A 14073-nucleotide genomic window follows, 5' to 3' on the forward strand; every position below is an offset into this window, starting at 1 on the left:
CTCAGAAGGAAAGCAAAGAGCCAACAGAGTTGGTCTCAATTTGTTCCAGTGCAAGCAAAACAAACAAACAAACCCATCACCACCAAACAACTCACATCATCTCACCATTAGTACTAACACAACTCTAATTTTGACTAAATTCTGCTTCATTTGCCTTCACATTGCTGTCTTGTCTCCCCATCCAACCATCCCTATTTCCTGCACTCTTCCAGGTGATCTCCCTTGCTGGATGTCCTCACAACTACACTCCTCAAACAAGGTTACTTTCACCAAGCCTTCCTGACTAGTCAGGATGCTCCAAGCTCCCTGCAACAGGAAGCTGTGAAAGTCAGGAGGCTATATGGATTTAGATCCTGCCCAAAACTGTGGAAAAGAAACCCGCTGAGTGCTATTAAATACAAACATCAGGGCTGGCTCAAGAAGCCTGTGAGTCACACATGGCTGGAGGGTGGGAATGTACCCAGGGGAGCCCCGTAGATGCTTGCCCTAAGTTTATTCTCTTTCAAGCACCTTCGTTGGCCAATGCTGGAAAAGGCATGCTGAGCCTGATGAACATTTTGCCAGGGACAGGACGGCCAGTTTTCACAGGATACACAATGTTTAAGCTTGCTTCTTCTACAAAGGTAAGAAATTGGCCAATTCCCACTATTGGTTTATTTCACAAATAATCAAATAAACTACTTGCCATAGTATGTCTTTACTCTTGATGACTAATTACTTGCTTTGTATTTGCTTTGTCATTGCTATTTTTCCTTCCCCAGTTTCTTCATCTTGGTTCATTGTCCTTTGGAAAATTATCTCATCGAACAGTTTATGAGATAATGTACTTTACTAAATTCCTATGTAATTGTTTCAGGAAAAATAAATAATAATAACAATGTGTGCAAAGAGAAACTATTGAGCAGTTACATGTTATCATCTGATATTTCATTTTTATTCAATCAGCTTCAGATTACTTAAAAACTATTTCTCACCTAAGAGAAAGACTGGCTTCTTACTGTCTATCTAGCCATTTTTCTTCCAGCAAAAGTTGGTTTAGATTTTGAACTCAAATCAATTTAATTCATGTAGAAGCTCAACTTTGATTTGAAGAAACTGTTTTGAAATTAATACTCAAATAATTATAATGGTATAGGCAAGGAAACAGAATTTAAAGGAAAAGCATTTTACATGACTTCAGGGTCAACTTTACTTGATTCCTGTCCATATCATCTATTAAATCATCTAAAAGTCAGCCATCCAATTTCACGAGCATGCAAGGCAGTATTTATGCCTACAACTTCTGATTCAAGCTGAAAGAACTTTGACAAGATACGCCTTCAATATCGAGCAGAGATATTCCTCATGAATGAATTAACGTGCAATCCTCTATAACATAAATATTCTTACAATGTGTTTTCATTATATAAAAACATGATAAGCATGGTCTAAGCTCACAGGTGCAAGTATTCACAATATTCATCCTAAATTTACAACTCTGAATGACTCTGAAGAACCAGACCAAGACAGGAGTGGTACCTTGTGCCCGACCAGCCCGCGACAACAGAGCACAGCACGAGCACCCAGAGATGTCATTTCTGGTCATCAGCTCTCTTGGCCAAGTCATGGAGTACTGAGAAGGAAGACCATTGTGGATGTGAACAAAGTATTTCTGAGGAACTGTTTGACAATCCCACCATGAAAGATTTAAGTGACTGCTTCTGCTGCAGTAGTAGGACAGCTTGTGGTCCACAAGGCATGGACCAAGCTGGGCTCAATGACCTTTGGGCATTGAGGCCTTTGGGATGCAGCCCAGCCTACACAAACAACCAGTCTGGCAAGCGTGGAAAGCCTAGGAACAACGCAGTCCAACTAAAAAGACTAAAATGTAGACTGCTCTGATTTAAATTATTCTCTCTAAATTAGTTACTCATGTCCTTCAAATGCCTTTATTATTTACTACAAAGATTTTTCTGATGTGTGACTCAAAAGAGTATGTTAATTCTACATTTTATTCAGAACAACAACTCCTGTTAGCAAGCACTTAATTATCAGTATATTTACAGTGTCCTTGGGCACTGTTGGGTAATCAGAATTCTCTTGTTTTCATTAAACAATATTTTATTGATAGCACTAATGACTTCAGTTCTGCTTGATCAACAAGCAAACGATGCTCATTTGACGTTACGATAATTAACTGGTCTTCCAGGTATTTCCACATCCCAGTTTATTAGCAAGAAGAACATTTGTGTGAAATACCCTAAAAGGAACATTACAGTGCATCACAAAAAATGTTCTAAAAATAGTGTGGTTTCCCATTTCTCCTCTTCCTCGCAATTTCTAAGGCAATGTTTGCCTTCTAGAAGTAGAGGAAGAAAAAAAAAAAAAATCGCACAATTCCATTATAAAAACACAGCCTGAGCCCAGCATACTAAATATTAAAATTTATTTTACTCCTTACTGAACCTCCAAATAGGTAAAATCTTAAAGATCCCTTCCAACCCAAACCATTCTATGATTCAATGAAAATGAGATTTTCTGACTGACACCTCCTATCTTTTTCCATCTTGAAATGGAAGAAGACAGCAGAGGACAGCCTTCAGAACATCTTCTCAAACTTCCATTTTCTGACATACCAACCTGCAGTAGCTACTCTTGTCTTTGAAGATTAGTTCCATAAAAGATAAATGTATTTGACAGTAAAAAAAAGTAAATTACAAATAAGGGTCTTAATGATTTTCCTGTTCTTCACTGCCCCAGGATCGTTAATTACACTGATTAGAACATTCTGCCTTTTAGGCAACTTTCAGCATTATATCTTTCATGTCCGCAAACAGCAACAACAAAAAAAGCCAAAAACAATAGAAGCCTACAGGCTTCAGAAAACTCAACTGAAGCTGCGTTTGCAATTTTTGTTTCGCATTCTGGACTTCTTCATTCCCACACATTTGCTCCAAACACAACACTCCAACAATATGGCGTACGGGAAATCTTGATAGGCATACAATCAGTACAAAACACTGCTATGTTTGGCTGCAGAAGATTCCTTGGTGTCTCTTTACTTTTACTATATACCCAAGAATTTGTCATGAATTTGAACACTTGTATCTGCTTAACTTCTTCACAGAGCTATTTCCTGAACAGTTTTCATAATACTGAATCTTATACTTTCCTTTAGTCAGAATTACCAATTTTAAAATAAGAGAGACAATTAATTATGTTTCCAGATAAGCTCTGCTTCGGGAAGCAACTGGCTCTGAAGTCCATGCCCTTACTGCTTTTTCACCATTACAAAATACAAAAATTAACTGGATGTTCAACCAGTAAACTACTACACAAATGAAAATACATAATAGTAAAACTCCCCCCCCATGTCCTCTTATTTATATTAAACATGATTTGACATCCATTACAAGCCACTTGTTCCCAAAAGCATACAGACAGTTCTGTGGATACATCAAACACGGAACTGAAGAATGACACTGAAAAAAATCTCACTACAAACAAACTGGATGTTTGTCAAAAAACAAGCTGAGTATTTGTCTACAAATATTGATCAAACTAAATTTTAACTTCCATATTTGCTGACTGAAGAGCAGCACAGACAAGTACAAAGGACATATACAATTACTCTGAATGCCAAGCTTGGCAGTCACGTTCCAGCTGCAACAGGAGCTCTGCAGAAGAAAGCAAACAACTGCTAGCAACCCAATGCTTCTACCAAAAACAAAAAACAACAAAAAACCCCCACATATAGCTTATCATTACATCGCAACATCAGGAAGAATCATGATTTGATTTCTGAAAGCATATTTACTTCCAGAGAAAGCTTATTAACTTGATTTAAAGACTATTATAAGTTAACCTACTAACCATGTATCCTTCCTATCATGCATTTTCTATTTTTTAAATTCAGCTCCCAAGCAAACACCAAACACTTGAAAAACGACGCATAATTTTCACAGTGAAACTATTTTTCACATGGTTTTATATTTTTGTGCTCACGAGCCAATCAATATTTTGCTCTCAATCTTAAATGAAATTGTATCTGGCTGAGAACAAACCAATATGTTTTCAAAGGCAGACTAACTGATCATCAGTTAAGAGAGCAAGAAATAAACTGTAAAGCCTATATTAAGATTGTACAGCCAGGTGGATCACTGCTAGTTTAGCAATGTCATGCCTATGCTTGTACGTCAACGCTCATGCTATACTTTTCTAAGACACTAAAGAAAAACTATCCCAACACTATACCCACTGCATACTAAAAACACAAATTGATAATTATTTATATGCTTAGAATAAACAATACCTGCCATTTCTAACACAAATTGATAATTATTTATGTGCTTAGAATAAATAATATACCTGCCATTTCCTGCTTTCTATGCAGGAAATCACCACCATGATGACTCAGAGGGTAACCTGCCCTCAGCACTTCAGCTGCTAATGGTTACCAAACCATTAGAGGTTTGCTGGCCAAACCCAGCCCTACACTGGGCACTGGTGCAGCAGAGGTGGGCACAGTCAGACTTCTTCCATCCATACACACACACACACGCACACACATGCGCACACACTGCTTTTTATCTCCTTTCATCCCAAAAGGAGAAAAATTCTTTGCTTGACCAACATAAACGTGGTTGCAGTAAAAGTCTGTTAATAACTACAGGGAGAGAAAAAGAACATTCCCTACTTGATGCAGGATGGGCACTCCATCCTCTTACACAAATACGTTATTTTATAATGACCTTGTAATGCAATGAAGAAAGCATCCCAGAACACACAGTCCTATACGCAGGACAGGCAAATGGTACCCAGGAGAACAGGAAGAAATCAGATGGCTAGGCAGGCACAGGGATGTCATAGGACTTGTCAGAGGCTGAGCAGGAAAGCTGGAATAGATCTGACCCCTGCCTAGAGCTTGTAGACATGTCTGCGTTCTCTCGGTCAGCTCTCAGACAGGAGGCAGCCAGCCAGCAATAAAACTGAAAAATGCAGGCAGCTTGTAACAGCCAAGAATTTCCCTGTACAGAGAGAATTTATTGGCCTCTGAAATTCTTATTCATAATTACCACAGACATCTTAAATTGAACAAGGATGAAAGAACATTTGGTCCTGAAGACCATCCTGAAAAACCAATCCCATCAGGCGGAGATGCAGAGCTGAACACTGAGATGCTATTGACCTCCAAGCATCCCATCCCAAGACAGAGCCATCACTCTGCACATCCCAAAACACTTCCCACAGGCACGACCCTCCCAGGGTAAGGCAAGGACTGGTATTCTGCATGCACCTTATTCTATTATGCCAAAGGCAGGAGAGGTTTTGCACTTTATCAGTAGATGAGGCAGAACCAATTCCTTAATGACATATCAACCTTTTCATCACAGTCATCAGATAACACTTTGGAGAAGGAATTAAAAAAAAAAAAAAAAGGCACTTGCCAGCTCTGAGAGCAATGAATAGTTTTCCTCAAGCAAAACATAATTCAGCATGAACTTCATGTAAATGTTCTTTCCACCCACAGATCTCCAACTGATTCTATCCAACCAAAATGCCAACAGTAAAACCATCTATCTACTTTCTAATCTAATTGGATTAGAATTACCACAGAATTAAGGTTTTCTTTTACAGCTGCCTAACCTCAAAAATTACTTGAGTATTTACATGGCCTCCTTTTAAAAAACATGCATGGAAATCGAAGTGAGAAATACAAGTCAACAACAGGGAAAGCTTTGGAGAAAGCTAGTTTGTATGTTTAGAGTATATGACAGCTTGAATGTCTACCTCAAGGCCGTAGGAACTTTGTAAAAGAAATTCAGATTGGCACCTTTCGCTACGATGTTAAAATCCTAAGCCTCCATTCCATTTCCAGTTCAGAACCGAAGGCTCAAGTGGCTGAAGGAAGATAGCATTAAAAGAAAAAAAAAAGAATTAGAATTAAGTCTTGAGTCAGCAAACACCTTGGAAATTTCTGATGCTTGCTTGTTTGTTGAATGAAAGGCGAACAAAATATATTTAATCTACCACTACATCTCAGAGAGCACAGCTTCACAGCAAGTACAAAACCACTCAATCTCATTTAGAAAAAATAAAAGCAAAAACTGCTCTCATTCAAGAACCAGCTCTCAAGCTTGATTAACTTACAAGAGCAACAAAAGACTCCTATAAAACTGCATAACTCACAATGCCATCAGCTACAACAAAGGAAGAAAATCCCCTCTTGCAGTTTTATTCTTTAACAGGAGACTTTTGGAGACTATTATATTCATATAAGACCTTCTTAATGCTTCAGCCCACTGCTTTCTATGCAGAAAATCACCACCATGATGACTCAGGGTAACCTGCCCTCAGCACCTCAACTGCTAATGGTTACTGTCAGAGGTAGCCAAACCCAGCCCTACACGGGCATTGGTGCAGTGGAGGTGGACACAGCCAGACCTCTTCCATCCAAACTGTGCCTCACAGTCAATGCAGGCTGAAGAACGCAGCTGAAGAATAATTATTTGGACTGCAGTCCACCTTTTGACTGTGCCCACATATTCCAGTCTTCATAAAAGAGCTTGAAAATGCTCCTGTATTTTTTTCAGTGATGGCTCATTTACTTTAAATCCAACAATGAAAATGCACACTTCAAACGTTCAATGCAGCAATTGCTATTCCCACAAAGCTGACTGCAAATTAAACGTCATCCTTTTTTATATGAAAACATCAACAAGACAAATTAGCAAAAGAATATTTACCCCAGGACTACAAAAACCTTTACATACTTCCAAAGATTGGCCATCATATTGCAAAGGCTGCTGAAAATCCCATAACAATAAAGGGAAGTTCTGATTACACAGCCCTGTTTTCTTTTAGTCGAATCACCACTCATTACAGAAAACGCAGAGCATATACAGGGGAACAGAATGCATAGAGGGCAAAAAAATTAAATGAGAAGAAACCACTGGTGTCCCCATACAAAACGACAAGAACACGACTCACAGGAGCAGGCAGAGAGACCTGAGTTTTGCTGAACGCAGTCACAGGGCCGGCCTGCACAGCTCCTGTGTGCGTAAGCTCCTCAGTGGCTGTGGCTACAAGAACTGTAATGCTCTTCTTACAGCTACTGTTGCAAAATCAGCACCTAATTTCTGGGGTTGCTGACTTCACAAAGCACTGGGAAGACCAACAGAGGCTTAGCAAATTGAAATCCTGGTTTCATTCTGAATCATTGCTCAGCCCTTCTTCAGGATAGCACCGAATAACCTAAAGATACACACTAGATGCAGCCTGGTTTTACCCACTGCAGTAACACCTGGAGGTTTGGGCTGCCCTGCGCAAAGCACCACCCAGGTAACAGAAGACAAGCTGTGTTCTCAGAAGTGAATTAAATAAGATTTGAAACTATTGCCATGATCCATACACAAGAAGTTACTTTAACTCTCCTTGCATTCAAAATAACCTGTTCTACCTCAAGTTTCAAAATTTCATTTCCAGCTCAGCTTGATTCTCTACCCCTTTCCTTACAGGCAACCCAGTTTCACAAACGCAGGCATTGAGCGAGCATCTCCCAGTGCTCAGTTGCCCACCTACCTTCCCTGAAGGGCACAGCCAACAGTAACAAGTCCCTCCAGCCACCCACTTGCATAAAATTGAGTTCTGGATTATTACTGGAAACGTAATGGAGAACATTTTTCAAAATCAGGCCCACACATTCCATAGAAACAGATTTTGCTTTTACCTCTGAGGAATACAAATCCGCAGTGTTTTTGTTCTTCGCACCTCAGTGATTTACTGGCACGCTGCTTCCCATAAAATATTTGCATATATCTCAGAGTCAAACTGTTCTGATACATTCTGTGTTTGCCAGGAAGAGAACGCTTCAGTTCAGTGTAACCGAGCATTTAAACAAGGACAGGCACCAGGACAAATGGCAGCATAATTAACATACCAATGAAGAGCCAGTTGTTAATTACTACCCATTTCAGGCATTTTGTACGAGCAACTTACCTGAAAAGCTTTCCCATCTGTATGCAGGCAAAGCCAGTAATTAAGCAATTCAACACCATTTTTCGTTGATTAGAGAAAAAAATGATTATTTTGTTATTCTATTTGTCAAATGCAGCTGACATTTAGATGAGAAAAACAGCAGCGGCCCAAATGCAAACATTTTAAATTAACGTTAGGAGCTGCCCCTGAACAAAACAGCAACATACGGACATGCAGAGAAGAAGTAAACCAATAGATGGTCCTAATTTGAGCCAATTGATTATACCTTAAAATTCCTGCTCTGGTATGTGAAAGGCAGTGCAACTGCTACTTACAACAGAAGAAGAACAGCTTTTACTTAAGGAGCTCAGATGCTACCTATAGATTGTAAAGGCTGAACTCATAAGCTGTTGATAGACTAGAGGGAAGCAGCAATACGATTGCAGGATGCATTTACATCTTAACAACACCCTTCGAGGAGCCAATGTAAAGTGGGACACAATGGAAAGCAGACGATAGGAACGTGGGAGAAAGGCCGGCGAATGGAAAGAACAGCTGACAAGAAGAAACAGAGAAACTAGAAACATTGCTCAAAACGTAGAGCATCCCCATATGCTTTGGATACAAAAAGGGAAATTACAGCTGAGGATTCCAACCCATCACCCATTGCAGGACTATGGCCATTAATTCACGTAAACTGTGATACCAGGACATACAAAAGATGCTTTATTCATTTTGCCATTTTTCTGCACAAACCCATTTGAAATGGTGAACACTCAAAGTTTCAAATAACTCTTCTGAAAAAAATGGCGTTCTATGTTTGGCTTTCAAGTTTCAAAGCTTGTAACTTATCCATCTGCCAGGCCAACGTTTGCTGATATCCAATATTTTGTGACTCTTTTAGGAGTAGCCACAAAGTGCAGATCTGGTCCATAGAGTTTATTCCACCAATTAAGAACAGCAGACTTGAAAAGCAAGAAAAATCAAACAGACAGGTATAAGAACATCAGATTGATGCTTGAAGATCTTCCAAGAATGTGCTAACTACACAGGGCAATGCTTTTTATTTTGTTGACCAAAAGCACACCCTCCATACTCAAATATTAATTTAGATACCTGCCTACCAAGATGAATTTGCTTTTTGGTTTTGATTTTGCAATAGTAGATGATGAATTATTATTTTTTATTATTATTTCTTATTTTTAAACTTTGCATACAACACTCATTCACTTTGGATTAGAATCAGAAGCTAAAATGTACAAAAGCAGCCTTCCACAACTTTCTCTTCCTCGTTAAACAGAATGCTGGATACACATGGAGTGAGAGGAAATGCTTTACGTTGGAACAAAAGAAGTATTGTTGGCAAGAACAAACAAGTACCAATTGTTTGTATACTGACCCAACACCCAAGATTTCTGGAATTTCTGAATTTCTGCCTGTTTGGGCCAGCAGATCTATTCTTCTGCAAAACTATCCTACTGAATGGGTGAGGGCATAGCTCTATATTTTCAGATTTCTTTCCCAAATCTCTCTCCGAGTACTTCTGGCCACCCAAGGAGACCTTGCTACAGGCAGATCTAAATCCCCCCAGGGTCTTAAACTCAAGGCCCCCTCTTTTCATTTTCTATTCCAAGTTTTAATAGCACTACACTTTCTTCAGTTAGCATTGAATTAACGCACTCCCATTCTTATTTGTCAGTTATGAAGTAGTAAGTCTAAAAAAAATTACCCTAAACTACACGCACATCTGATCTTCACAAGCCATTTAAGCATAATCTCTGCATTCATCTTCCTAATGACAGCCCCATTTCTGTCCTCTTAATAACAATAATCACTAACTCAAAGGTGTTATTTGCCTTGATTGTTTTGAAATGGCTGCTTTTTGCCTTTCCTACTTAATCTCTACAGCAATTTTTCTTACTGGAAAGAAAAAACAGCAAAACCATATGGTATTACAGGCATCAGCACTGCCTGTTTTGCTGTGCATTTTTATTAAGAGCCACAGGAAAACATTATTCTATTTGAAAAAAAATATTTGAAACTAACCATAAGCTGCATACGCAAATTTTAAATAAATACTCCGTGACAGAAGAGATACTTTAAAATGAAATGTTTCTTATCTTGTAGATAAAAAGTAACAAGAAATTTGCTGCTCTGCACATAGTCCTGAAGGTCAGAATACTATCACAGAACAATCCCATAAGCACTGTAATCTCACAACACAGTTTGATTGAAAGAAGAGCAAATTCTGCTGCAGCAAAGATACGAAAATAAGAGAAGGATCAGTAGTTTATGGATCCCACAATTTAATGAGCGTTGAGCTTCTGAGATCTTTGTTTTAACATTATCTTAGAAACAACTATTTTTTTGCATCCCAGAAACATTAAAGCCCATTATAATCACCATCAGTAGAACACACAGAATGCTGTAGAATTGATTTCAGAGTTTATTGCATAGTCTATACAGCAAATGAAGGGCAAAGCTGCTACTACTGTTGCAGTAAAACTCAACAACTTCTGGGCTCTGTATCGAATATGTGAGAGCTACAGGTGGAGACAAACCACCCTCCCATTTTCCATTCCAGCTGGATACCCTGGGAATGAAAAGGAACTTTTCACCCAAGACCACTTAATAAAGAAAATAAAACATTGTTTTCATTATGAATTCTACATTTTCATCCCAAATGGACTAATACAAGAATCACCACATCATCTGCTTCATTGCAAGTTAAGCAGAATTTGACCTCAAAGTAACAACACTTACAGACAAGTTTGCATCCCAAAAATACATATATTTAAAACAGATGTGGCATTAAGTTTCTTTGCTGCAAGCAGTAATTTATGAAATGCTTGTTACACCCCCACAATTTTTTTGTTCTTAAAAACCACTTAATATGCCAATCTTATTTCAGGAGGAAATAAATTAACTCTGATGCTTTGTGCCAATGCAGATGAGCTTCCCACACACCTGTATTGTGTTCAGTTAGTCATCTGAATTATGACAAATGAACAAAGTACTTCCAACCAGATCCTATTCCTAAGGTCAATCATACAGCAAGAGCTATATACAGGAGATCATTCTTCAGAGTCCCTCATTTTCATCAGTGCAAAGTCCTCCTTGACCACAGAGAACTACGAGCAGGGGTGGCCATGTCTCTGTCACCATCCCGTTCCTGTCACTGCAATTCCCACAAGCCCTAACAAGGATGAGTTGCAAGTCGCTCCAACTTCCGTGAGTTCTGGCTACTCAAACCCTTTCTTGCAAGGAAATCAGGAAAAATGGATCAATCTGCATCTAGCATGCGAGAGGAGGTAACAGCACATGGCAGCATGTGGCTGTGCACCAGGAGATACCACGTGGAAGGACTTTCATGCTCAGAATCACAGAACACCCAGCTTTCTGCATCTGATAATCCCCATTCCACTACTTAGGATATGACTAATGCCACACGTATTTGTATTGTGGTAGCTGTAGGTTAATGTCCTGCCTAAATTACCAAATGTTATTAGAACCCCAGACAATTGCTTAATAAAAATTTAATCATATTGTAATTTCTAATCATCATTAAAGATGCTTAACAAGTTAATCTCTCTATTGTGCTCCCCTAACATCGTGGATCAGGAAGGCAGCTGGCATAAGGCAGTGCAGCTTCACCAATACTAATAGGGCTGCTTTCATCTGACTCCAACTGAGGATCTGGCCCAGGAAGAAAACAGTAGTCATCAAATGCTCTCAGCAAAGCTTTTGATTCTGCTTCTCTGTACTGCTTCACAGCTAGTCCAGAACACAAAAATGAAAAGAGACTGCTACCATGTCAAAAAATATAGCATAAACCAAGATTCATCGTGCAGCTGTATCTTCTGCTGTCCGTGGTAGAGCAAACACTGTGAAGGTCTGTAGTTCTCACAGCTTGAAATCTCCTTATTTTGCCCATGCGTAGCTACGTTTGTCTTACAGCAGCACTCACACGCAGATACCGTGGGAGGATCACTAAGAGCTAATGAGTTGTCTTTCAGCTCAGCTCAGCTCAGCTCTGAATACCTAGCTGCGGAGCAACAAGATGCACTGTGACCTCAGCCTTACAGAAGCACGCATTAGTGCACCTCAGGAAACCAGCTCGGTCCCTCATCCTTCCTGTGGACCTGCAATCTGCGCTGAATACTTTGAGGACCACAGTGCATACAGCCAACGCTGCTCCTATTTCCCATAAGCTTTCCCTAAATTCACAACATGCGCATTCTCTGGGTCACAGAGGAACAAATGCAAGCTCTGCTTAGAGGCTGCTCTTCCTCAGGTGCATATATACCTCTTATATAACCACAGCTTTGCTGGCTGCAGCTGGGCAGGAACAGGGGAAAGAGGCCGGTGCCAAAGAGCTGCCAGATTTACTAAACCCAGCGGTATGAGCACAGATCTGCACGTGGCTGGGGCTGCTCCTGTGCACAGCTTAGGAGGAGCAGATAGTAAGAAACAAACCAAGCTTCAGCTGCTCGAAACCACTTGTGACTGGTGCCACGTGCACGCGCGGTGGAATTCTGCTATCGTGCACAACATGGTAGCCTAGAAGCTAAATAAAACTCATTTGATAACCCATCATTAAATACTGATTTTCGTTTAACACATAGAATCTGGAAATGAAAACTCAATCCGATTGGGATTGCTTCTGCTTCCTTCACTGCTTGCTGGTTGAAATACAGCAGTTGTGTGTGTCACAGTGTTCACAAGGGGGTGAAAGCAACAAGGACAACATTTTGGTGTTAGGCGGCATTCACTCAAGCGCACCATTTGTGATCAGAACTGACAGTGATGAGGAAATACAATGAAATTAAAAGACATAAAACTGGATTCACTTCTGATGAAAGTGCTCATTGGCACTGAGCTCGGTGCAAGCTCCGCTGTGCCACTGTGTTTCATACTGGACACCAGGCAACCCAATGCTGAGCTGGTCAAAGTGCATCACTGCAATATCCACTACGGCACTCCACACAGACCCACCGCCTCCTCAGGGAAAGCCTTCCCCAGCAAAGAACTCAAAGAGAAAACTGCAGTTATGTTCCTTCTCTTCATGAGTTATTAACAAACAAACAAAATAATCCAACACCATTATTGCACCTTTCGGCAAACGCAGCGACAACCTGCGTTGTCGACACCCGGCTCCCCGTGCCCGTAGCCCAGGATGGAGCCGATGCTTGTGAGGGACCCCCGAGCAGCTCAGCCTCTCCCGCCGCACGGGCAGCGCTGCCGCCCTCCGCACCGCGTCCCCGGGGCGCTGCGTGCCTGCGGCGGGCGGGGCCGCGCCGTGCGGCCGGGACACGCGGGGCGAACCGGCAGCAGCGCTACTCACCGGGAGGGTTTACCGCCGCCGGCGTTGCCATCTTGTCTCTGAGCGGAATTAAGACAAACGCAAAGGGGAGGAGGGATGCTCTGAGCGGCGCGGGGGAGGCGGGGGCGGCAGCCGGCGCCGGGGCGGGTGAGGCGGGAGGCGCGGAGGCTGTCGGGCTGCTCCCGCCCCGGGGCCCGGCGGCGGCGGCTGCGTTCCCCGCTCGGTGCGGGGCGGCCCAAGATGTCCGATGGCCCCGCGCCGCCTCTGCTCATGCGCCGCGCGCAGTGAGCATGTGCCGGGCGGCCGCACATGTGCGCTGGGCCCGCGCCCGCCAAAGCCCGAGCGGGACCCCCGGCCGAACCCCGGCGTGAGAGCGCCGGGCTCCTCTCCCGGAGCTGCCGGCCCCCTCGGGGTTCGAACCCGCGGCCGCGGAGCGGTCCTGGCAGGGCGCGGCTCCTGAGGGAAAGCTCTCGAGCCGAGGCCCGCGGCCGTGGTTTCCCGCTCCTTCAGCCCGCGGGGGTTTCCTGCGATGAACGCACTCGCAGTAGAGTGGCATGGGGTTCAGCTGGGCAGAATGCCCTACAGCTTTCTGGGAGAAAAGCTGAGGTCTGGTAGCGTCTTCAAGTCACAAATAGGCTGCCTATGTCTGGAGGTGGAAGATGTGATGTTTCCAGTGGGTCATGCTTACAAAGAGACATCTTCGTCTATTATTACTAATACTGATTTCCTTGTGTTTCTAATTGAAATGTTAAAACTGAATAATAGAACCAAAGAATATCCCGAGTTGGAAGGGA

The 14073-nt window shown here is 41.8% G+C and overlaps 1 protein-coding gene across 3 annotated transcripts in view; it reads right to left on the reverse strand.

Moving 5' to 3' along the window:
• ARNT2 (aryl hydrocarbon receptor nuclear translocator 2) overlaps positions 1 to 13661 on the reverse strand; it is a 93370-nt gene extending 79709 nt beyond the window's left edge. For 2 of the 3 annotated variants that reach the window (XM_085233628.1, XM_085233629.1), the window contains exon 1: positions 7709 to 7838. In XM_085233628.1, coding sequence (XP_085089754.1) covers positions 7709 to 7823 — 115 coding nt within the window. In that variant the 5' untranslated portion in view covers positions 7824 to 7838. Of the gene's footprint in view, positions 1 to 7708; positions 7839 to 13300 lie in introns of those variants that run through there. The other variant, XM_085233630.1, reaches the window with a different exon arrangement.
• Between the last annotated feature and the right edge of the window lie 412 nt (positions 13662 to 14073).

The sequence above is a fragment of the Meleagris gallopavo genome, chromosome 12, assembly GCF_905368555.1.
Source record: "Meleagris gallopavo chromosome 12, MGAL_WU_HG_1.1, whole genome shotgun sequence".
Lineage (NCBI taxonomy): Eukaryota > Metazoa > Chordata > Aves > Galliformes > Phasianidae > Meleagris > Meleagris gallopavo.